Source organism: Carya illinoinensis, chromosome 1, assembly GCF_018687715.1.
Source record: "Carya illinoinensis cultivar Pawnee chromosome 1, C.illinoinensisPawnee_v1, whole genome shotgun sequence".
Lineage (NCBI taxonomy): Eukaryota > Viridiplantae > Streptophyta > Magnoliopsida > Fagales > Juglandaceae > Carya > Carya illinoinensis.
This window is the reverse complement of record NC_056752.1, coordinates 44906922-44934002: the sequence shown is the minus strand read 5'-3', so window position 1 is coordinate 44934002 and position 27081 is coordinate 44906922. Positions and strand designations below refer to the sequence as shown.

General features: G+C 33.7%; 2 protein-coding genes across 5 annotated transcripts; both read left to right on the top strand.

Moving 5' to 3' along the window:
• Positions 1–652: 652 nt before the first annotated feature.
• On the top strand, positions 653–7870 carry LOC122276929 (putative E3 ubiquitin-protein ligase XBAT35). Of its 4 annotated transcripts, XM_043086826.1 has the most exons (12): positions 653–1096; positions 1249–1363; positions 1631–1711; positions 1844–1932; positions 2018–2109; positions 2319–2400; positions 3811–3913; positions 4013–4087; positions 4395–4480; positions 6534–6888; positions 6991–7241; positions 7576–7870. In XM_043086826.1, exons 1-11 carry the CDS (start codon positions 995–997, stop codon positions 7206–7208), a joined length of 1398 nt encoding a protein of 465 aa, XP_042942760.1. In that variant the 5' UTR covers positions 653–994; the 3' UTR covers positions 7209–7241; positions 7576–7870. The 4 variants fall into 4 exon arrangements, 3 of the variants coding, with proteins under 3 accessions (XP_042942760.1, XP_042942753.1, XP_042942756.1); XR_006228936.1 differs by having other exon boundaries at positions 6534–7494; XM_043086819.1 differs by having other exon boundaries at positions 6534–7241.
• A 9022-nt stretch (positions 7871–16892) lies between these two features.
• On the top strand, positions 16893–18685 carry LOC122276950 (protein LIGHT-DEPENDENT SHORT HYPOCOTYLS 4-like). Its single transcript, XM_043086837.1, has one exon. The coding sequence runs from the start codon at positions 17725–17727 to the stop codon at positions 18304–18306; it is 582 nt and encodes a 193-aa protein (XP_042942771.1). The 5' UTR covers positions 16893–17724; the 3' UTR covers positions 18307–18685.
• Positions 18686–27081: the final 8396 nt, after the last annotated feature.

Below are 27081 nucleotides of genomic sequence, written 5' to 3'. Positions count from 1 at the left end.
CATACCACACCTCTTTTATTTTATTTTTTTCCATAACAAATATGTGGTATATGAATTATGAATAGAACAATTCAATTAGTTCAATAATAATAAAATTAGAATATAGAATATGTATAGCGTGAGATGAGAGTAGCATCACTCTAAATAATAATAATATCATTAAATTTTTAAAGTTTTTTTTAAATAATTATAACTTTTAAATTTTAAAGATATGATCATAATTTTTAAAAGATTAAATAATCTTTATTTTTACTTCAAAAAGTATTTTTTAATTTATTTTTAAACAAATATAATATAATATGATTTTAAAAAAAATTAAATATATAAGTACTTAATAATAAATAATTTTTTAATAATAAAATTTATTACATAAACTACAAGGTTATAAGCTATACAATTATAACTTAAGAATAGTAAGTTCGTTGCTATAATGGTACTATCGTACAAGGAGCGATAAAATATCGCCGATTGGATATTAAATAATTTTATTTTATTTAATTATTATAATTTTTTTAAATTTTTATATAAAATAATAATAAATAATTTAATTATTTCAAATTTTAATATAAAATTAATATTAAAAATTTAATAATATAGTAATATTATTTTATTTATTACTGTTTAACGCATCTCTTCTAATCTCATCCAAACAAACGGGCTGAATTGCCGTACCGTAATTTTCTAGGGAAAGAACTTAGAAATTTCCTCCTTCATTTCCCAAACATCCTTCTTTGCTAAGAAATGCGAACCAGATTATTAATTATCAAAATAAATATATTTAATTATTATTATCCATCGCTATTCCATTATTAGCCTTTGATTATCAAAATGTTTTTGTTATCCTGGTTTCTCTCTTGATTAGCCATTAGGCTTTCGAGTGTTCCTCAATACTTCTGGATCCGTATATTTTCCAGGAAAAAGTTCACAACTTTTCTGGAAAATATATTTACTTTTTCCTTGAAAACCCGTGGGATCTCACGCTCTTGGTTTCAAAATGGGACACCAGCAATCCAAGGAAGAGCTGCTCTACCAGCAAGTCAATTATGGGAACGCGGAGGGCATCAAAGCCCTCTGCAGAGAAGGTGCAGGCCTCGAGGTAATTCCGTGAAAACAAAAAAAATTCGATCACAGTTTTGTTGGTTTACCCTTTTTCTTTGGTAGTTCAGCGGACGATGGTTTTGGAAAATATGTGTAATTGGTGAGAGTAATTGTTGGGATTGGTGTTGATTCTGGTGGTTTATGGTGCAGTGGATTGACAGAGAGGGGAAAACCCCTTTGATTGTAGCATGTTTGAATCCGGACCTTTATAATGTTGCAAAAACTTTGATAGAGATCGGCGCCAATATCAATGCTTATCGACCTGGTATTGAGATTTTTACTTTTTAATATTTATGATCTGTGCTGTCTTTCTTAATTCAATTGATACAATTTTATTACTTATGCTTGCTACATTTGTTGAATGAAGAAATTAGTGCTTAAGGTATCATAGAAAAACTCATCTTTAGTGCTTAATAGCCCATGCTTGCTTTTTTTAATTATAGATATCATATATTTGCAGATCCATGCATGTGCGTGTGTGCCGAGTCATCTTGGGTTCACATCATCCATCAATTTTTTTAATGTGTTGTAGGACGCCATGCTGGAACTCCTTTACACCATGCAGCTAAAAGAGGCCTTGAAAATACTGTGAAGTTACTACTTTTGCATGGAGGTGGGCTGTACTTTCATCATATCAGCAAAGATTTGCTATTGAAATTGTATTTAAATCTTACGGTAGACCAGCAAATATGGTGCTTCCTCCCATTTTTGGTACACTAATGGATCATTTCTGCAAAACTTTCAGCAAATGCGCTGTTAATGAATGATGATTGCCAAACTCCTCTCGATGTTGCTAGGGCCAAGGGGCACAGTAACGTAGTTCGTGCCATTGAGGTATATTATAAGAAATTTAGTGTTGGAAAGAATTTTCCCTTCCTTCTTTTAATCCCAAAGCATATATTTTTCCATCTCTCTGTAGGGTCATATTTGCTTATTCTCTGGTTGGCTGCGAGAGCTTTATGGACCAGGTTTTCTTGAAGTATTCGCACCTCAGTTAGTCTCAAGAAAAGTGTAGGTTTCATGGGATTTCTTGTTGATTTTTACCCATTCATTTTTTTTATGCCCCGCTCCCAAAACCCTCTTTAATTTTATGGTGACTTGTCATAGGCTTGCATTGATGCATTTTTTTTTTATTTACCCCTTTTTTTCTGGACTATTTATCGGATAGTGTTCTCACAACTGTTAGTCCCTCATGCCTGTTATTATTGTATATCTTGCAGTTGGGTTGTCGTTTTACCCTGTGGTTCACGTAAACCTATGAAGCCTTTTAAGCTGGAGCTTGCAATATACCCTAGTTTACAGGTATAATAAATTTTGTTAACTATTCTGCCCAAGTATTTGATTCACATATGATTAATTTAGGCACTATTATGAGGGATGCTTCTAAATAATTTCTTAAGCTAAATTAACTCAACTTAATGCTTCAAAACTCCTAAAATGAGCTTTGCTACTCAACTTACCCACATACCACACACCACACTTTTTTTTTTTTAATTTTTTGGTTTTATTGTTTTTAAACTGATTGAACTATTTTACTTTACTCATTATCCATATACTACACATTTAGTAAGAGAAAAAAATAAAAATAAGAAAAAAAGTGTGGTGTGTGGGGATGATGAATAGAATTTTTCAAAAAACAATTGTCACTTTTAGATCATACTTTTCTCTTGTAAATCTAGTTGGTCCTCTATTTTCTCTTCACAGTTAATGTTACCTGTTGGGCTCAGGCTTTGTTTCAAGACTACAAATTAATTTTCAAGCTCGATACAATGGTTTTCATGATCAAATTATTTGTTTTTTTTCACCCCACATTCCTGGGATTAGAATTTTGAAAAAAATGAAACCAGATAAATTATTATTATTTTTTTATGTCGGGGAACCTCTCCAAGGTAGGGCCCTTTGGACCCACCCCTGCAGAATATAAACCCCGGTCCCGTGCACCGCACCCTCGGAAGTTTCCCTACACGAAACTGGTTAAATTGCTGGCTTTTCACCAGGGGGTGTGGCCCCAAAGGATTGTTTGCACCCATGAGGTGTTGAACCTTGGACCTTGAAGGTAATGAGACCCCAAGACCAAGGCCTTCACCACTTAGGCCAACCCCTTGGGGTTGAAACCAGATAAATTATTCTCATAAGATAATCCTTGGCGCAAACCTTGCTCTCGAATATGCTATTACGATATTACCTCTCGTTCTTCTACTAATGCTATTAAATTTATATTGCAAAATTCCTCCGTTTTACGGGTTTCTCCTGAGCAGATCATATCTTCACTTGTCTTTTAGTTTCGTACAGTAGCTATCCCTCCAGGGTCTCACATGGATCCAACTCTGGTTCACTTCCTCTGTTTTGCTATTTCAATATCTATCTATAGTTGCAATTAGTCTGGTTCTGTATCAATAGCCACTTGAAGCTACATGTTCTCAGAAGTTTGTGAATCACCATTTTCCTCTGTTCCCTTTTCTCAGTTTTTATTGTGGGTACTTTGAAGCAATTTTGGGTTATGAAAAAGATACCCAATTTGAGTCTTGCTAATATCTTCACCATCTTATTGTACAATCTTTGGATTTAGCCTATTGTGAAGCAATATATCTAGTGCCTGTTTACACTGATCGATACAATAATGTGTCTCTCATTATTATGTTTTGCTTCTGTCTTTAATTAATGGGTCTCTTTTGTCAATAGCCTTATATGGTGCATTTGATGAATGAACAGGTTGCCCAGCCACGTGCAGTTATCCCATTATGGAAAGCCAATTTGGAAGAATCAAATCTACTCCAATCTGATCCTTCAGTGATAGTACATGATACCTCCACCAGTAATTTCTCATTTCTGAAAGTTGCCTTTGGGGATCTTTGATTTTATGTCACATAATAATAGTATCTTTATCATAATTTAATTTTATGTTCATGCATAGTGTCAAGAGGCAGGAGGCGGAGACGATGTGTTTACACCTCCCGAGAGGCGAGGTGTAGCCCTCGAAAACTTAGGCGTAAGTATAGTGAATGTTAAATTGTTCAAACCTATACTGAAATAATAAAATTGAATAAATAGTTGTGATAAGAATATTAACAATTAGAGAATTCAAGAAGAGCATAACATAAGACCATTTATCCTCTATTTAAAGTTTAGTAGAAGTTGAGAAATTATTATTCCAATTCCGTTCTCCAGCCTCAAATCCATAGTAGTCTTGCCTGATACAGTCTCCATAAAAATCAAATCTTATTTATTTATTTATGTTATGCTTGTGAGTCTGCTTTTCCAATTTCTATGTTGATATTAGGATACTTCCATTGCAGAAACTCGCATTAAGCTTGCACCTGCTAGTGAAAGTGACAAACAACAACTTCGATGGTTTGTTGATGCATGCAAGGGAATTCCACAGGTAACATGCACCCTTCTCTTATGAATGTTATTCTTCATCTGATGTACAGGGCAAGAGCAGAACTCTTGTGTGAGACTTAGGATGTGTTTGGTTGTTGAAATCAACTCAATTAATCTCAAACCAATTATTAATAGGGCCCACTACCTTTTGAACTTCTCATTAAAAAGTTTAATCCATCTCAACCAACTTCATACATTCAAACACATATCTTAACCTATTTACATTCAAAAACATCTTAATGGGATTCACAAAACACTACTATTCATAGATCAACTCAAATCATCTAAGATCACCTTAGCATCCAAATACAGCCTTTCACGAGTGTATGAAGCAATTTTGTTTAAACAAGTATTTACAACTTCTTGTAATCGTATTGGAATAGCTTCCATGATTTGCTTACCTTAAGCATAAATTTGGAAGCACCTTTTCCAAAGCCTGTAAGATTTGATGCTTTTCCTCTAGATAAGTTGCACTAGGTCATAATTCTACATGTAACTTGAGGCATTATGATCATAAGTAGGGGTAAGGGCATGGAGGTTGTGATAAATGATTGAAACATTCCTTACTGAGGCCATATATTACATATTTTTATGTCTTGTTCTACATACAGTTAATAATTGTGGCCTAACATAAGACATAAGGCTTGGTTTGGATAGAGAGATGCGTTTATATCATCCCATCTCGTCTCAATATCCAAACAACACAAATACAAACACTTATCAATTTCAAATCTTTAACTTTTTCATTTAATCATTACCTAATTATTACTTTCCCAAACTTCCAAACAAAAGACAAAAAAATATTCAACTTTTTCAAATCTCAAAACAAAAATAATATTAAAAAATTATATTCGAACAATATTTTAACTTTATAATATTGTTATTCAACTTTTTCTCTCCTTTTCCAAAATCCTATAAAACTTTTTAACTTGAACCATTTATAACTCATCTCATCTCAATTCAAATATCTTACTACTATCCAAAAACAATTTCAACTCATCTCATCTCAACTCAGCATCTAAACCAGGCCAGAGAACCTAATAGGAAATAGACTTGACCTTTCTGTGCTTTAAGTTGGCTTTGCCATTGGGTTCAACACAATAATTTGATTTATACCTAAAAATGAGTTGTTGGCCCATAAAGATCATACACAGTGGTGGTGGCTTAATGGTGCAACAATTGTGAAAATGTTACACAACGTAAGATACATACACACACACAAAATAAGAGGTTTGACTGTTTGGAGTTGCATATTGAGTCTTTGGAGGAGAAAACCAAATTTCTCGCTATTATTCAGCTTTCCTTGCTTAAGATATCAAAGGACTTTAATCTTGTTTGTTTTAAAAGAGAAGCCTTTCAATGGGATAAAAGGGCATTAGTGCCCTATCATCTGCCTTCAGTTAATTTTTCTCCTGCTTTAATTCAATTTCAGCTCAGAAGTGGCTTGCTTCTTTTTTTAACTAGCCTTTCATGGAACCTCATGTCTATGAAGCCTTACCAATTCCCTAGTATAATTTGCTTTGCTTGGAACTTTCATACACTGTTAAGAGTTGACATGTTGACCTTGCTTCAATTATTTGGTTCTCTGGCGCATGCGGAACATAAATAATTAGTATGACATTACTTTGTCAAACAGCTCAAAGTTCAGCTTGGCTGGACTTGTTTACCTTGCAGACAGAATTTGGCCAAAATATTGTAGCATGTGACATTTATGTGTGTGCATGTGTGCGTGTGCATGTGGATTGGTTGCTTGCTAATATATATCCTCAGTTGGCAACGAGCCTCTCAAAATACTACAGTGTGTTCCACGATTGAATTAGTATTATATCTGACTATTTTAATAATTTTCACGTGGTTAGGAACTTCAGCATTTTACTCGGAATATTTCTGCTAAGATATGTGGAACGTTTGTTGAAAGTTGTATGGAGACTTTTACTGATATAAAAAAAAAAATTGTATGTAGACTTTTGTTTGGTAGATATTTATAAGGATGCTTGAATGCTTTGGACATTTTTTTCACCTTTAATAATGAATAATTGTGTGGGACATTGCAGGCAATGCATCCTCCTGCATTTTTGCATAATAATCAGGCCCCAGTTGTTCCAGCCACTGCACCACCAGCTGCTGAAGATTTGGAAATAGCAATGGCAATCAGTGCCTCAATTCAGTCTGCCATACAGGAGAGACCATCTTTTCTCGATGCCCATCCAAGCTCTGAAGCAAGCTCATCCACGAGTTGGAATAACCCTATGAACATGAGCAGTCATAGTGGTTTGGATGTACCAATAGCACCTGCTCCAAATACTAGTTCCGAGTGGGCAGTGCATGAAAATGGCCCAGAAGACAATTCAAGTCAGCAAACCCAGAACAACGACTACATTACTTCAACTCAAAAAAATCCCAACCCAGGTTTGATCCCATCAGCTCCATCAATCGCTGATGAGATTATGGAAGATGGTCCTATTCAATACCCATCAATTGATTCCACTCCTGTTGACTTCTTGTCCCCAGTAAACGAGGATGTACCTGCTACAACAGGTGAAAAGAAAGATGATGGAGGTGCATCCTCATGTGTGATATGTTTGGATGCTCCAGTTGAGGCGGCATGCATTCCATGTGGCCACATGGCTGGATGCATGTCTTGTTTGAACGAGATCACAACCAAGAAGTGGGGTTGCCCTGTTTGTCGTGCCAAGATTGACCAGGTTGTAAGGCTGTATGCTGTTTGACCATTCAGGCAGAATCTGGAGAAGCTTTAAATGGTCAGTGGGTTTTGGACACTACAACGAATTTTGTTTGTGTTTCTGTAAGGAAGACCGGTTCCTAAATATTTGGGGACCTCACCTGAAGGTTTCTGACTATATTATTGCCTTGCACCGTGGTCTCTGAAATATCACTTGCCTCTGTTGCATTTATGGTAAGCTACATGAACTTTGATCTAAATCGCCAATGAAGGAAGGTGCTATGACCTCTAGGTCTGCGAGGCCAGTGATATCTCATAACCTCAGGGACAAGGTAGTACAAGTCAGTGAACTCTAGGTGGTATCCTGAACCTAATAAGGGAAAAGTAATTTATCAACTGTTTTAACTATGCAGATGTGAAAAGAAGTTGCATGTAGAGAAAGTTGTCAGGAGAAGCACGAGCGAAGCTGCCTACGAAATACTCTACTTCTAGTACTTTGTATGTGTGTGTGGACAATTTACAGATATTATTGGAGCAGGAGAGTTCAGAGCATGATTGGGATTTTACCTAAAGACAAGCAGTTTTAAGTTATAAGCCAATAGTTCTATACAATATTCTTGTGTATGGGCCTTAATTGAGACCGGGAAGATTGAGATTGGTGTAAAAAACACTGTTGCATATATTATTTGCGTTACTGTCCAGGATCAATATTTTTTGCCAGTTGCAGCATTAACAATAACAAGAAGACAATGACGGCTACCAGGAGAAGCACGAACACGACGGGGTCTATGTCCTAGCTAGGGGGGGTCCCGGAGTTACTTTCTCCATGGCCACGCCCACTTTACAAGTTGTTTTAACACTTTCAATAAAAACACATATTTCAAAGCACACTGGCAGACCTTGTAAAAGGAACCAACTATAACCCAAATTCCCCGTTTAATAAGCAATTAATTCGTGAATGCTATATCAATGCCGATTAATGTTTGTTTCAGCATCCCCACCAAATCGTTCTACTTCTCTATTAAGCCTTAACCCACCAAACCGTTACATATCTTCGCAAGTCCCTTTGACTCAACTACCCAATGCATGTGCATCAGTTCTGAATATGATCACGACTCTGGTTTTGAGCTGTGCATCCATGATCCTTCACCGTATTTTTTATTTTTGCAAAAAAGAAAAAAAAAAAATACCATTTGATTAGAGGACAACGTGAGATGGTGAGAAGCAGTGTTGAATCTATAATATATTAAAAAATTAAAAAAAAAAACAAATTGAAACGGGGAGCCAGGTGAAAGAGATATTCTTCTTCTTTTGCCAAGGATTTCATTCAAGTCATACGTAGACTTTGGTAGGGCTTTATGAGGCACTGAGGATAATTTGAAAATCGAAATTGTTTCGCATCATAGGGCTGTACAGATCTCAGACATAAATAGTCTAGGTGCGCTGCGCTCACCTGATTGGCCTTTATTGCCTGAAAAATAATAGGATTACTACATTTTTACTATCTATTTATTATTAGTTTTTTATATTTAATTTTTTTTAATTTTTTGTTTTACTTAATGGTTAAGTAATTGATTATTAATAAAATTATATATTTTTTTAATTTTTTTTAATGGCTAAAGATGTTAAAAAAATAATTAAAAAATGATTAAAAAAATCCTAATATCTTGTAAATAGTAAATAAATAGTAATAAAATAATAACCCTGTCACTACCCTTATTGCATTCAGTGGTAAATTATAATGAGCACAATAAATGGGCATGTACAAAAATATTTTAGCTCATAGCTCAGGACCAAAACAAAACAAACGTGATAGATAAACCGTACTTTTCAGGTGCGTTTGAACTTTGAACAGATAGGATATTAGATCTATTCCATGGAGTTAAAAAAGATCATGGAAATAGAAGATAAATATGGAAACAAAACAAAGAGGGAGGGGGGGGGGGGGGGGGGGGGGGGGGGGGGGGGGGGGTGTTTGGCAGGATGGCGAAAGAAAGAAAACTGAATACGACTTTGATTTGACTCATACCAAACTTAGCTAAACAGGTGAATGATCTTTAGGCAACACAGTAAAATGATACAGGGACTTGGAAATAAAACTTCCAAGGTCATATCGATTAAGTTAATGTAGGGTGCACTATATCTTAAAACCACAAACTTTCAACTTTCCATGAAAATCTTTCAGCAAGAGTTAGCCGCTGCAGATCTTTTGAATGTCATCCTCGTACTATCGGGCAAATGGGTGTGGCGGATAGCTAGGCATGTTACTCAAAGGTAAGTACGTAGATTGATATGTTTTTTTATTATTAATATTGAGTGGTGAAGCCAGCTGCACCAACTAGTTAGCAGCCACTAATATGATTAAAGCGTTTAGAAAGAATATTGCAGTAGAGAGGGCAGGCCACTGGCTAGGAAGGGTGGCCATTGCAGGAGGATCCCAAGCATGCTGTATTTATTAGGATTAATACTAATTTATAGTAGTTAAATATGCAAATGTCGTATAATTATTTTAAAAAAATAAAATTTATTATTAAAAAATTAATTTTTTTACATAATTTTCATGTTTATTTATATTTTTACAATAATTATAGATCACTTGCACGCTCAACTTATAAAGTTTCATATTTCTCATTTGTTGGTGCCAAACTTTTGAGTTCACAGGAAAGCCCTAGTAGGGAGGGAGAAGCTATTACGTACCTGGCTGGCCTTTTTTCATTGTCAACCACAAATTAAGCAGAATATAGTCATTACTCATGGTTTCGAATGTTGGAGTTGTCGAAAAATGAATTTGGTCCGACTCCTGAGAGGTTCAACCAATGAAAACGTTGCCCTTTTCTTTCTGCCCTGCGTACATTTACCGGCTTTTACTCTACTATGCGTTGCCAGTACACTGTACGTGTTGTTGGCGCCTAGCCAGCGTGTTATCATGTCTTCCTCTTCTCTCTATTCTTTTGTATATACCGAATAATTAATGGATATTCAATATTGCTAAATTTAGGTACTAGGTTTCTGTTTGTTTTACAGGAAAAATTAGTTGGCAAAAACTATTTGTAGTAAATGAGGCAAGCGCATCCTTGTTCACACATAATATAGTATAAAGTTCTTAAATGATATTTTTTTTCGTTAAATATCAATTTTAATCTTGAAATTTGAGTGAATACAAATCGAAACTTTATTTTAAAAATAAAATTTATTGATAGTTTGATCCGGGTTAAAAATCGTAATAGGAACTGGTTATTTAAATTAAGTTTTATTACGTATAAGTAAAATCGTGTATTAATTTATATATTAATATTGATTTTTTTTATTTAAAATTTAAATTAATATTATTTTTAATCAAATTTAATTTTTAATTAATCACAATATATTAATATATAATTATACTTATAATTAAATTTTTTATCCAAATTTTGAATTGAGTAAAAAAAAAAAAAACAAAAAAGGAATGGGGCCGAATGAATTACTAGTGTAGGACCTTGTACATTTATTGCTTCGGTACTATTCTTTAGAATTAACGAGATTATTAACTCGCATTTAACCGGTCAAGGCGCTTGTTGATCAATGCAAGCCCAAAAAGAAAGGAAAAGCTTTTTCGGTGCAAGCAAATTAGATTGTAACTGTTGTGCTTTAACTTTTTGAAGTTTTACTGCAAGGAAGGTTGGAAGTGCAAGGAAGGGCAGAGGTTCTCGAATGAGATGATATTATTTTAAATAAAAATTAAAAGTTAAATTAAATATTATAATAATATTATTTTTTAATATTATTATTATTTTAAAATTTAAAAAAGTTAAAATTTTTATTATATTTTATATAAGAGTAAGAAAATTGTAATAAAGAGATAAGATAAGATAGGTTAAGAGTATTTCTTAATCTAAACGGCTTAAATATATATTGTCGTCACAGTAAAAAATAGCATAAAGTTGAGATTTTAGATTAGCATTTTATGGATAATTTGGTCAATGATAACTGGCAACTAATTTTATGATCAAGAGATTATCGAATTCTACTAGCTAGTTGAGTATTTTTATTGATCAGAGACAGGTTCCATTCAGTGAATAAAACAACAACCAACACTCGTATTACCTGCTTAATCAAACTCTTAGTAATATTATATACGATTTTAGAGTATACAAGTTGTGTATATTTTTTTTAAAAAAAATAAGGTTCACTATTAATAAAATAATTTTTTCATTTAAATTTTATATTTAATTATTTTTTTAAAAAAAATATACTTAATTTATATATTTTAAAATTGTAAATATCATTTTATTATTTCAAACTGAATATATTCGCGACATCCATGATGTGCCCATACTATGCTTTTCCCATCAAAGAGTAAAAGAAAAGGTTTAAAGAGACAAAAGATATGCGGGTAGGGTTTGCCTCTTTGTCCTCTACCCGTATCTTGTTCTCTTGATATCTTGCTGTAAAATCGATCTTAATCCCTTTGGTTAAAGGACTAATTATCATGACCATGTTCGTACCAAATCGAACATTACCAATGATTAGCGCTAATAGGTAGCGTGCAATCAAAGAAATTCCATCTTTCAATGCATATTCTTTTTGGGTCACAAAGAGGACAGAATGCAGCTTTGATTTTATATTGGCCTCACAATTTGATTAATTGGAATGTGCAATCCATGTCTTTTTCTTCTTCTTTTGTATTTTTCTTTATTAAAAACAGTTGTGAAATCGGGCTATGTTAGTTTAGGCGTCGGTAAAGTTAAAAAGAGAAAAGATATTTATAATTATGAATTGTGTAATTGTCGTGTAATTATTTAAAAAAAATAAAATAAAATGTAAGATGTATATGAAAAAAATTAATTTCTTAATAGTGAATTATACTATTTTTCAAAACAATTACGCGGCGTTTATGTACTTTACGATTGTATATAAAATTATTCAAATTTAAAAAACTATTTATCATCAATGATATTTTGTTTAATATTTCTTTATAATTGGGACTTTAATGCTAGATATAAATTACAATCCCAGGACATGCAAGATCCATCACTGCCTTTGAAAAATTAGAGTCTATCGTTAAAGGATTATATTTTCATATACATTTTAAATTTGTCAACTTTTTTTTAAAATAAGTACATAAGACTTCCATAACTTACAACTATATAAATTATTTACCTTCAAATAAAAAATGGGATAATAGGGTTGGAATAGATATAAATAAACAATATTCAAGCTTGAGTAATGTTAGATATAAGTGTAGAGTACGTAAGTGTCACGCAATCGTTTTGAAAAATAGTGAGATTTATCATTAAAAAAAAATTAATTTTTCTTACGTGAATCTCGTATATACTTATTTGTTTTTTTTTAAATATTGCATGACGTCTGCACACTATATAACTATAAATATCATTTTTCTTCCAACTTAAGGCATATTGAATCAAGTAGACTAGTTATAGAACAAATTAATCGTTGAGTTTGTGTTTGTTGGGCGCTTATGAAGTACTAATTACATGCATTTAGTTAGCTTTTTCGTATATAGTACCCAAAAAAAGAAGTCACATAAATCATCACGAATCTGATACTATACGTATTGCCTTTTTCCTATTAATCATGAAACTATTTTAATATGCATTATTTGAAAACCCTGTTTTTGTTAGGAATATTTTTAAAGAAGTTCAGAATATGAGAGGTATATCTCCCTTTATGCAGTACAGAAGCGTCCCAAATTAAAGGATTAATCGCTGATCATATTATATTTTAGTACTCACATATACTATATAGTCGATTCAACAAAATACAGTCTATCATTTTTTCTGATAATGTAATACTCACATCTTCTAATTAATTGGATATTAAAATTGATATTTTATATAAGCAAATTTAATTACATGCATATCATATTAATAGGATGTAACAAGCATCGCGTCGTTCAGGTCATGAGACTATCTAATAGTTTCTCCAAGAGCATGTTTAGACGATAAGAGAATTCTCATAACTTTTAAAACTTCTTTTTAATTTTTAATTTTTTTTATTGAATCGTTATCTAATAATCATTACTTAAACACAAAAATTAATACAATTTTTATAAATTTTAAAATTAAACATTAAAATCAATAAAACTTTTACAAATTTTTAAACATGAAAATTTATATTCAAATAATTTTTTTAATTTTATAATATTTTTATTTAAAATTTTCTCTCTCATTTATTAAAATTAAATAAAATATTTTAACTCAAATTATATCAGAAAATATTCCAAATATCCAAAATATGCCCTGCTTACTAAATTGATCGTTTTGCATGGATGCTGGTAAGCAGTAATGCCGGTGGAATTAAAGAAGCTTTTTTCATTTTTTTTTCTCTATAATTTTATTTGTTATTTAGTAACATACGAAGAAGTTGACTGTATACGGATGCAGTTTCTCACAGAAATCACTTTCAACTCTTGTAATTTGTTATACTAGGTACGTAGTGGAACAAGAAATTAAATGGAGTGCTGGCCAAAAGCATTATTTTCCAACGCAAAACAAGTCCTGTTTTAATTATGGAGTCTGCTCCGTCAACCGACAAAAACTATTTCGTTTTTGTACCAATAGTGTTGAATTATTATTATTATTATTATTATTTTCATGCATTTTTCTAAATTAAAAAAAAATAACACAATACTAAAAAGATAATAAAACACAATATTGAAAAAGAAAAAAAAAAACACACGCACACATTTTGACGACTTTTGTCGGTAGGATTCATTGGTGGCTATATAATTTTTCTTTGATTATTTTACATCGATTTTTATACTCCATATATATCGTGGATCCTACTTGACATATATAGTGTGTATATCAGATTTGATTGATGTTTGAGACTTTCTATTATACCAATATTATCTATCTGTATTCATTGATCTACTAATTCCCGGCCTCTAATTACTTCATTTGTATATGATTTTTTGTTTTGGAAAAATAATTCCTTGTATCTTGTGGCGTTGTCAAAACATATTACTTGGATTTCAATTTTATCAATTTGCTTTTACAAATGTTTGATCTTGAAAATTTAATTGGCCTTCTAATCTAACACACTCGCAAACACTTGAGAATAACGCTTTCTCTTCCAACGATCAAAAGAGAATGTGTTCTTGATGAAACTTTTAAGAGTTGGACACTCAAGTTATTACGTACACATAGAGAAATGAGATGATATTTTCTTGTCGAAAAATTCTTACCAGTAGTCAATTTAAAATTCCTACACCAGAAAATTCCTACCAGTAATTGATTTAAAATTCTTATAACGCACATGTTATGTGGCAAATCCAGTTTGGACGCCACATCACCGTTCTGAGTTTCCTTCATTAAAATAATTCTGAGTCTGATTTCAAATAGTAAGAACTAATCTGTTTGACAATTCAGAAATGTGGTTGAAGAGGCTAGTAAGTTTCTTCCGCCTATAAGTAATATGTTTGTTAACTTGGTAGCAGATGGGTTGTTAATTTCAGAAATCCAAGGCAAGAAGGGACGAGATGGAGGTTAAGGAAGAGATCGAGGATGAGGGGAGGACACACCTACTGGCTCAAGGGGAAAGAAGCATCCTCATGGAGGGAATGATAGAGATACAAAAGATGAGAGGTGTAGTAAGCAAGCCACTGTGTATATCAAATCAACTCTACAGTCTAAGATGTTTGATATTGTGTTGCTCTGTAGCGCAGGTGGAGGTAAGGCCTGCTTGATAGCCCTTCAAGAGACATTGCAAAACGGCAAAAGAAAAAATGTACAGTAGAATGGAATAAGCAAAAATGTGCCTCAAAATGGGAAATCAAAGGGATCTAATGGTGGAAGGGGATGCAGGTGCTGGGCAGAGGGAAGGGCGACGCAGGGGCTTGCAAATTCGAAATGCCTCTTTTCTTCTCGTCAAAACGACATTTCAGTATTAAGGAAAAATAAAATAAAATAAAATCCATATTAGGTGTGGGGTGTGGGGGTAGTGAACAGTAACTGATTTGTAGCAAAAATCTTTATTATCAATTGACAAGAATATTAGGTGAGTATGTTTAGATATTTAGAATATTTCAGTTTATCTGTAAATAATAATAAAATGGTTTGACTTAAAATGTTTTATTAAGTTTTGAGAAATAAGAAAAATAATTGAATAAAAATATTATAAATTTTAATTTTTTTAATATTTTATTTTAATATTGTATTTATTTTGAAATTTAGAAGTATTATTTTTTGTGTTTTATTTAAGAGTTGGGAAAATTTATAATAATTGGATAAAAAATTAAAAATTAAAAATTAAAAAATATTTTATATTTAAATGATATTTAGAAATAAAATATTTTAAAACAGTTATGATACCAGACCAGCCAGTGTCGATTGTGAGAATCTCAATGAGAATGTGTACACTGAGAAGTTTCTTGAGAATTACCACCATGTCACCTGTGTTCTAGGTTGATGATTGTGGATCCCTTTGGACGGTATCCTTGCTCAAAATTTGGCAAAACTATGTATCACTTTGTACTCGTAAAGTCATATGTAATGTCTCCTTTATTTTGTCATGTCCACATTTTCCCTTAAAATAAAATAAAAAATAGAGAATAGGAAAAAAAGGATGGGTCATCTTGTTCTCCGTATTATGCGTTTTATTAGTAATAGGGCTTACAAATGTGCATCAAAATGATAATGTTCTTTTACTGCCTGAGGCAAGAATTAAGTCCTGTTTATTTATAGAGATTGTTTCGTTTCATTTCATTTTAATATCTAAATACAACTCATATATAAATATTTTTCAATTTCAAATATATGATACGGCATTAATCCTCACACGTCTATATTCTAATAAAAATGTTTCAAAAAAACAAATTAATGATTTGTGCGTAGCCAAAAAATATATATTTATATATAAGTCATGCACGTACTTGCATATGATGCCACTCGAGTAATTAATATATTTTAGATAAATAATATTTGTAATTAATACTAACTACAATCTTATAATGTATAAGATTCATGTACCCTCTTTAAAAAATTTGAATTTATTATTTTAAAAAATAAATTTTCATATGAATATAATTTTTTTTAAATAAATATGTAGGATTTGCATACGTTATGACTATAAATATTATTTCTTACAGTTATTTTTTTAATTATGACATAATATCATAATTTTTTTTAATGGAGTACGTATATCTTACTCATCTTGATATTGTATTCCGCATTACTCTTTTTATCTTATGATATACACATGATCACTATCTTCGCAAATCATTGAAATCAACAATCTAACCATCATGAGCAAACCTAGTTATAGCAAATTAATACTAAACAGTAGTAATTCTTTATGGAGTGTCCCTACCTCCTCATATTGCAATTTATTTTTCTTTGAGAACTGTTACGTACCCGCGAGTTATAACAATATTTTAATACGAAAAACTAGTAATTTTTCAGTAGCTGGAGATGCTAATAATTGACACTGGCTTCTTCTCTCCTCTTAACATCAGAGCCACCGTTTATCTGTGGTGGTAATGTGCATTGTGCAGTGAATCTACTGTTTTGAGCATGAGACAACCATGGTTTAAGGTACGAAATATTAGATGAGAGTTGGTCCAGAAGGAAACTCAGTGGAGGGTAAAGTGGTCTTTGGGAAAAAAAGGTGTTGTCAATCAACAAAAGAGTGAAGAAACAAAATCATGTTATTCCCTCCTATATTGCAAACCAATAACTTTGTCTTGTCCCCATCTATCAAGTCTCTCTCTCTCTCCATCTCACTGTCAGACTCTTTCAATTCCCAGAAAAAAACCCTAAAGAACTTCCTTCCACTTACCCAATTATGAATTAACACTAATCCCCTGTCCACCTTCTTTCACTTGGTAGGCCTAGGAGGAACTTGCTTCCCCTTTTCTCGGAAATAAAATAATATCAAATTGAAAGGAGAAAATCGTCTGCTAGTTTCTCCAAAACATTTTTCAGAAACCAAGTTAAAGAAAAGGCACCCAACATCGATCATAAGCCTTTCAAGGTTTTCTAGGATTGATCAAATAAAAGATTCAAAGAACCTCAAGCAAACAAAGATTAAAAAATACATAAAAGGAAATTAAAACATTAAAAACCAGGTGTAGCCCTACTTTTCTCCTCCCTATATATCAATCCCGTCATCATTATCTTCCCCTACACCGAAATCTCTCTCTCTCTCTCTCTCTGCTGGGCTCCCGTTTCTCTTTCCCTCTTCCACGACAGGATTGAAATCTAGTCCAGCTGAAATTTACTAGTGATCAAAGTTGTTTTCGATGTTCCGTTTCTTCGACAACGGTGATTCCCAAAACCTGTTTAGTTTCAATATTATCCCAGATCTTAGATCTTGAGCACCCATTAACGCACATCATCTCATCAACTCCATCCTCTCCTTGTAAAAAAGAAAAAAAAAAACCTCCATCATCTCCTTATGCTTTATCTTACTCTTTCTATTTTTAGTTCTTTCCCAAGTGCCTGTTTGGGCCTAGAAACTTACTCTCACAATCCAAAAAAACCCTTCAACCAGAACTTTAATTAGAAAAAAGAAAACTGAATCACACTCCACTTCAAGATCCAAGAAAACAGAAAAACTTCAACATGGATTCACTTCACGAATTTGACAACTCAAACACAGATGACGGCCCGAACATCGACTTCAGCACAAATACCATCATCACAAACCCAACTACCTTAGCTAACCCCGTACCACCATCTTCGTCATCCTCCACCCTAAGCCGCTATGAGAACCAGAAGCGCCGGGACTGGAATACCTTCGGCCAGTACCTCCGGAACCACCGCCCTCCGCTATCTCTCTCTCGCTGCAGCGGTGCTCATGTGCTTGAATTCCTCAGGTACTTGGACCAGTTCGGCAAGACCAAGGTCCACACTCAACTCTGTCCCTTCTTTGGGCACCCAAACCCACCTGCTCCGTGCCCTTGCCCGCTACGCCAAGCCTGGGGGTCCCTTGACGCCCTCATCGGCCGCCTCCGGGCGGCCTTTGAAGAGCACGGGGGCAAGCCCGAGGCGAACCCGTTCGGAGCTCGAGCGGTGAGGCTCTATCTACGTGAGGTTCGTGATTCGCAATCCAAGGCAAGGGGGGTTAGCTACGAGAAGAAGAAGCGCAAGCGCCCGCCGCAGCCGCCAGCTGCATTGCCACCGCCTCCGAATACGAGTCAGTAAGATCAAATCATTCTGCATGAGATCATATTGGGTGGGAAATCGCATGATCTCGTAGTAGAGTTCGAGCAGTAGCTCTTACTTTGCTCTAGCCTTCAATAAGTATTTCTAATCTTTCATTACATCGTCTCTATGTAGTTCGAGTTTCTTTATGTCGTTGCAGAAACTATGCTTAATGGTGGGTATTATACTGTAGGATCTTCTTTGGTTCCATAATGCAAACAGCAGCAGCAGAAGTAGTAATCGTGGTAGCAGTAGAAGTCAAGCATGTAATAGGTGTAGCCTAAAGTCCTTGTGACTTAATATCCAATCTGTCATAGATGTGTACTTTGAAAGGTCGTCTATGACAAGTAATAGATTTGCAGATATTGTTTACGTTTTTTTTTTCGAGTGTTTCTTTTCAATTCTTTTAGTTTTGCATTTCTAGTGTTTTAACGGGTATTGGAAATTCATTCATTCAGCTATTGAAAAAGGTGGATATAACTTTGCAAAGATCATGTGTCAGATTTGTCAAGCACTAGGGTTTTTTTTTATTTATTTTTATTTATTTTTATGGTTTCATATATATGTGGGGCAGTTTGCTTTCTCCTTTTGCCTCTCCCATAACTCGCATTTTGTTTTTCTATGGGTTTTGGATGAAAAAATAGAACAAAGCTCTTAACAGCTCAAACAGTCGTATAACAGGTAGTGTCTTATGTTAATGGGATGGAGTTTCAGAAGCTAAAACTTCCTTTTGTTTTACTACTTTAACTGCAAAGAGCTAGACTGCTTATGGTAGAGTGTTAGAGCTCCTAGTTTTCTCGTCTCATTAACAGTACTAAAGAATGGGTCTTTCATAAAATAGTCTGTCTCCAATTATCATGCAAATCAATACCCATTTCTGCATTGTGTCATGTCAGTTTTAAATGAAGAGGAGATTTTTTTTTTTTTTTTTTTCCAAGTAACTTTATGGACCCCAATATACAGTGATTTTCCGTTGGAGGCATTTCAATTTGATTTTGGGGTCTTCTAGATCTCGCTCGGAAGGCGAATTCCACCAACAATTAAACCGACAAGCAGATTATTGCCTCCATAGGTGGTAATTAAAAGTATTGTTAGTTGGATAAGGCCGGCCTAATATTCAAGGGGTAAGTCTGAAATTGGTATTTGTGATTCAACAGGTGCCCTTTTTCTGCTTATTTATTTGTTATTTTTTAAAATAAAAATATATTTATCTTGGTGACTTGGGGGCATTATTTACTACATATAGCCTACAACAAATTGAACATGAACTATATATTGCTCTATGGTTAGCTGATTATCATGCTGAATGTTAATTTTGTTTGCCACGATTAACTCTGATAACTTCATGAATTTGGATCAATCCATCAATAAGAAAACCTACTCTTCTAAATGTTTTAAATAATTGTGCATGTACTTTGAGTTCATGGTGATATGAATAATTTTAGATGCTATAGTAGCCAGCACTACTCTCTCACCATTCATACAGGTCTTATATATATCGGATTACGTCAAGATCTTGTTTCAGTCGAATCAAGGGACCCTGCATCTATGGGAAATTAACATATCTAAAAAGAGAAGGAATTATGAAAGCAATGTCTTTATTATACTAGGAGTTTTTTTCTTTGCATACTGGACTTGTAACTTTTCCTTGCCATCTCTAATATATATCTTAATCTTTATCGATCTAGCAGGCAGCGCGCGCCATATTAATCTTTGAAATATGGATTTCATTAAACGTCAGGCCAGGATATATGGTTTTATTAAGTCGTTTGATTCAACAAGAATCGCGTGCTGCTGGTGATCCTTCTTGATTGTGAACATGCTACTTCATCTTTTGTTTAGGTTTCTTCTTTTCTTGCCATAAATTCATTGCATGTCGTACCTAATTGACTTTTAGTTAGAACGAGAATTTATTCATGTTGAAGTGGGTATTAAGATGCTTAATTTCTTTCTTGTTTGAAATTGACCATGTTGCTAATTTTCTTATTATAACGGATCTATTATCTTGACTATTGTATGCGGTGATGGAATTATAGAACACTAAGGTAGCGAACTATATATAGGGGCCAATTAGATCACACAAGCCGAATATCAAAATTGGCTTGCTTGGGCGTACCATAAAATGAAATTAAAAAATAAAAAAGCCTATACATAATAGCTTTCTTAAGAAGAGTTTTCCACTTTCTTATATATGATTGAAATATGATAACTTGATGAGGCTGGCCTAATTCTAATTTTGACTTCAATCCTAGTCAACTACTTCATAGAGTTGGTTTGTTTAGATAAACTTGCATTTCCAGGGATTCAAACCTCGTTTGGTTATATAGTTCAGATAATATGTTTTTGTTAAAAGTTGAATAAAATATTGTCATAATATAATTTTTTTAAAATTAATTTTGTTTTGTAATTTAAACAAGTTAAATTATTTATTATATTTTATGTGAAAATTTGAAAAACTTGTAATAATTATATAAGATGAGATGAGATAGTTTAGTTTTGTTTAATCAAACCAACCCATTGAGCTAGACTTTGAACAGGCATGCAGCATGCACGTTAAAGCTAACTAAGGCCCCATTGGGATATTTAGAATATCTTAACCCCGTTTGATTACCAAACTTTCTTCAACTCATTTTGTCTCATCATTACACATTTTTTAAATCTACATCCACTTTTTTAAATTTCTATATAAAATATAATAAAAGATTTAACTTTTTTAAATTCTAACACACTAATAATATTTAAAATTAATATTTTAACAATATTTTATTCAACTCAACTCAACCCAACATTCAAATCCAACCTAAGTGTTTCTGTGAATAGTAGTGAAATGGTTTGAGTTAAAATGTTTTATTGAATTTTAGAAAATAAGAGAGAAAAAGTTGAATAAAAATATTATATAGTTAAAAATTGTTTGAATATGATTTTTTAATATTATTTTTATTTTGAGATTTGAAAATGTTGTATTATTTTTTATATTTTGTTTATGAGTTTGAGAAAGTTGTAATGATTAGATTAAATTAAATTAGATGAAAAAGTCAAAAATTTGAATTTAAAAAATATTTATGTTTGAGGGATGTTTGGATCAAGGAAGTATCTTAAAATTCTTAAGAATAGTTGTGTTGCCTAATGTGTCCTAATATCTAATTTGTTTTTTAAGGAATTTGACAGTCTCGTATCACGATTTATACATATGTAAGTGATTAGCCATTAGAGGCAAACCATGTCATGCCTAAGCATGCAGTTGTTTTAACCTTCACCTTTATTTTCCATGATAACTTAATCTCTTCGATACTCAATCTCTTCGATCTTTCCTTCCAAAGTACTTCTGTAGTATCATCAGAAAGGAAGTTATTCTGCATGTCCTTCTTGTTGGGATTTTAGAGCCTTTCTATCTATTATCCTTCTCCACCCACGCACCTCTTTTGAATCTTTGGTTGTAAGCTAGGATGCTTGAGTAGATCCTGCAGTTGCATACCACAGAAAGTGTAATTCGATCCCGCTAATAATAATGTTGCTTGATGTTTTAACATATGCTATATCAATGCGACACAATTTAGGAACATTCTATGCATGTAAAGGGAGTTCAATTTGTGTAACAAGTGTCTTCAGATCCTATACTTGGTAATTTTGCTTCATAATGCTGCTTAGTGTTTAGAGGGTCGTCAATCAAAGGCAATTATGATGTTTTATAACATTAAACAAACAATATAAGATGCAAAATGTATAAAATGAATTGATATGTCGTGGCATCGGGGATATATATGTTGATAACTATTAAACCTTGTTTTTTTTTTTTTTTTTTTTCATGTTGTTATCAATTAACGTTATTTTTTGCATGCTTTTGGGGCGAGCTCTCAGCAACTCAAGTTTTTGATTTTGGGTCCGCTGATACAAAAAAAAAACCGCGAGATGGGGGCCGTGATGGTGGCTGGGAGTCTCTGATGTTAAAATCAGTATTGTCTTAGAGTTTAGTGCAAATATGTAGAGAGTTCATAGTACCTGACGATCGTCTTATATACTTGATTTTTGGGGGTCAACTGCTCATAGCATATGTTAGAGGTACATGCAGCCTCAGTCGTGTCCTTAGTTAGATGTCAAAAATGAAACATGGCCTTCTATCATGTTCAACCAGTGGATGCATGCCATCAAGCTCTTCCTTCCCCATCTGACAAAGGATCAAGAGCTCCCTGTAATCTGTGTCCACCTGTTTGCTCAAGGCTACATGAAATTAAGCTTCGTCGAGGTGGCGTGTTCCTCATTCTTTTGTGTTATGGTGGGTTTTTCATGCATTTAAGGTCATGGACCACCTTCTATTCTAGGGCCAAGGACCGTTTGATTAGGTTGACAGGTTGTTCAGTTGGCCTGGGCCTCCCATAGTATTGTATTCATGCTCTAGGCCTTCAGCCCGGGGAAAAAAAACCCTTTATAACTGTCCTTAAAGATAATATCTAGTACCAATATTGTTGTTTTGATGTTGTAAAAATGTTGGTTTTAGGGGGTACTCTTTTATTTTATGTAGGAAATAAATTTCATTTCATTCAATGAAACCGAAATTACAGTTGTGACTAATAAATATAAAAAAAAACCCAAATTACAAACCCTACTCATCTGTATGGGGCTTCCCTACACATAAATTTCTTTGTGATTGGCATTGTCTTAACTTCTATAAGCTCTCTAATAACAAAACTTTTTGAGATATAAATCTATGTAAAAATAAATATTTCAATCCCTGTTTGCCTGAGAATATAACACTTTGAAAAAATAGAGATAATCATCCCCCATTTTCTAAATGAGGAGAGGGAAATACACCCTCCATTCGGAGGAGCATGAAAACCATCCATCATCCTCCAAAGAATGAGAGGGTTCTCTTGCTATGGATAACAAGTTCAATAGCCTTTTTTTTTTTTTAATACCTAACACAAATAACAAAATAGATCAAATACTTAGGAAATATTGAAAATAAATAAATACAAGAAAACAGAAACTTGAAATACACTAAAAACTGAAAAAATACTGAGTAAGGAGGCTGTAGTGGCGCATAAAGGACATGTCCCACGCTCGGAGTGTGTCGGACTGTCAATCCTAAAGTTACCGAAATTTCTAGCTCCAAAAATGCCGCGCATGGTGGCAACGGAGCCCTCTATGTGATGGCGTGTGTAGACCATGCACACATTTTGACTCGCACGTGTGGAGCACGCGCTACTCCTTTTGGTGAAACTTTCAACAGTCTGAAAAATTGACAACTTAGGAACCCCACGGTTGGGAGTGTGGTGTTCATTGGCCACTAGAAAATATCAAAATGCTTCTCCATGCTTTGACTGAGAAAAATAAATAAAAACTAAAATACCGATTGGAAAACTAAACACCTAGAGAAACTACATCTAGGAGGAGGGAGGGAGGGAGGAGCCGAAGCTCCCACCCTTCTGGGATGATTTTTGGTTTGGATTTCTGAAGAGAAGGTAGAGCTTCTCTATCTAGAAATATTGGGGTCGGCTCAAAATCGTTCCCAAGTCTTTTCAATGTTGTATTGAACCTAATAATTTCGTTTTAGGGGGTACTCTTGGTGCTACTTGTAGATGGTTGGAACCATCAGGTTACCCTGCAATGCTTGTATAATCTTTTGGCTACATATTTATTAATTAAAATAAAATAAAACCATGCTTTCATGCAAATTCAATCAAGCTGTTGACAATGAATGTTTGGCCAGTAGGATCGGCAGTGATTAATTATCAAGTACTAGGTAGAAGAAACTCATGTAGGGTGATCCATACAACCTTACTCAGGTAATCACCAAGCATGAGGCCGGTCGAGATATTAATTTGTTAGTATACCTCGGATATGGTGCCAGCTTATTGTCATCCTTTCAATTGATGGATCTTCTTCAATTCGATCTTGGGTACACATCCCTGATTGTCTCTGCTTGTTTTAAATTACTGTATATTTGGACTAAGAAAAGTGTTAGATTCACAAAGAGAGCTTATCACAAAAGTAGAATTCATAAATTAATGTATTTAAATGTGATACCTTAAATTACTCGACTTTATAATAAAAAGTACCTTTTATGATATGATATGTCATAATAAGGCACATATCATTTTGTAAACTTATTTTTGAAAACAAAAATTATTTCTCTTGTATCAAAATCCAGTAACTTCTGACCACATGCGAAAGGCATGGATTTCTTTATTTATTTTCTAGTGCTCTTGTAAATCATAGAACTTGAACCTATTATAACTAATTGGTGTGTTTGCAAAATTGTCCGCAAATCCTTAAGGGAAGGGCCTCTGGGTTTTAGTATAATAACTTTGCCTTATTTAAGGAGTGAGATGATCTGGTCTTATTTTAAAAAAATTTATAATATTCTTTTCAAATATCATTTAAATTAAAATATTTTTAATATCAAATTTTCAATTTTTTTTATCTAATTATTACTCAATCATTATAAGTTTTTCAAACTTTTAAATAAAAACTATTTTTAAAAAATTATATTATAATGATATTTTAATTTTATAATATTTGTATTCAATTTTTTTTCTCTTTTTTCAAAATCTAATAAAACATCTTGACTCAAATTATTTTACTACTTTTTACAAATCAATTCATTATTATTCACAAAATTTACCTTATCTCATTACCCAAATAATTACATGCGCGCCCTTAATTTGTTTTACATTAATTTCCCATTAAAATAATGTCAAGAATATCAATAGGTTAGCTTTGGATCCCCTCGTCAACTTTCCTACGTCCCTTTCAGTGCAAGTTTGGGGCAATGATATTATAATAAAAAGGGATTAACCGACGGTCCAAAGGAGACGAGTTAATAGATTTATTAATCAGCTCGGTAGGCTTGTTCTGCATTCTTAGCGGGCGGTAGGCTTGATCTGCATTTTAAGTCTAAATTAAAACTAGCGGATTGTTCGTAGGCTATGTTTGTTTTGGTGGGAAAATCATAATTTCTGGCTTTCATGATTTGTTTGGTGAGGATCGATGAAAAAGCGGAGTCAATGAAAAATGTTTGACTGATCAACAAAAAAATCAATCTTTAGATCGACGATGCATTTTCTAGATCGCACTCTTCTTCCTTTCACCGCAAAATTGTGTTTGGTCACAAGAAATTTTCATCTCAAATATAAAATTTTCATCTCATTATTACAATTTTCTCAAATTTTCATATAAAATATAATAAACAATTTCACTTTTTCTCAACTTTTTTAAATTTCAATACAATAATAATATTAAAACATAATATTTTAATATTTAATCTTAAAACTTAAAATTCTCATCTAAAAAATCTAAGTATAACAATCAAGACTGTTGAGCCCTACAGTGCAATCCAACAGTCCAACTGATTCCAACCACCTCCCACTCGCCCTTTTGCTGGTGCCAATGTCGCTAGCTCCGCATGCACAACCCTTTTTCACCTTTGTCAGCCTTCATTTTTATGATCTTGTTGCATCAACGAACCTCAAGCCATATATAGAATCAAAACAAACGCACGCATGAAATGCATAATAATATTGTACTTATAATTCTAGTATTAAAATGCACGCTTTCTAGATGGACCATTCCATCTGAAGGGTCCTGGAATATATAAAAAAGACTTATAGTACATTAAACACCAAAAAGTCCAGAGTATGGGCCCAACATAAGCCCAAAAATCACGAACGGATGGGTAAGAAGAATTCAAAAGGAGACAAACATGACGCCACCTTTAACGGAATGATAAAAACAGTAAGGAGCGATAAGATTATTCAAAATCCTAAGTCTTGATCTGTTTCGATAAATCCTGGATTAGATATGTACAGCAAACGAACCTATATATACAAGTAATCTTTAAGGTTTAGAGGAGGATCACTTTTGTACTGATTTTAGCATCGGAGTGTTTTAAGGAGGAGCCCCCCTCAAGTTTCATCAAAGAAGAACAACTGAGCTGTGGAAAATTGGAAGTGAGACAAGTCCTTAACATTTGGAGCCGTCTGTGGGATCTTGGTGATTCAACATGATTTTCACATGCCAATTGTGAAATGCTCAGTAGCAAGCCGAACGATGGACGCCAGACCGTCATCTATGGAAGCACGGCTAGCAGTAGCAGATGAGAAATTGAAACAAGCTCTGGAGGCCATGGAAGTCTTGCAAAAGGAGAACAACGACTTGAGACAAAAAAATGCAAATTCTCATAATGATGATGTGCCCGCCCACAGCGAGCAAGGTGAGCAAGAAGCACATTACAGGGTCAAAAAGGACGCTGAACGTGAAGAGAAAGAAAAGATGCATGATGAGTTGAATGAGTTAGCAGGAAAATACGAAGAGATAGTGAAGAAGATGGGCGGTTGTTCCTCGGTGGAAAGTATGCTCCACCAAACAGACCTGTCGTACAATGCCCGTATTATGGCTGTACCGTTCTCGCCAAAGTTTAAAGTTCCTCAGATAGATATGTACGATGGGTCCAAAGACCCGATAGATCATCTGGAAAACTTTAAAGCTCACATCATGCTTCACGGTTTCCAAGAGGAAATTGCATGCCGAGCTTTCCCTCTGACCCTAAAAGGGACTGCTCGAGGATGGTTCGGGACCTTTAGACCGAGGTCGATAGACAGCTTTGAGGAACTAGCAAAGCAGTTCTTGACTTAGTTCATGCCTAGTCGGAGACATCGGCGCCCAGCCGCCTACCTGTTAACAGTTAAGCAAAGGGAAGATGAGAATCTAAAAGCCTACTTGGCCCATTTCAACGAGGAGCGCTTAACAACGAATGACCAAGATGAGAAGATCACCTTG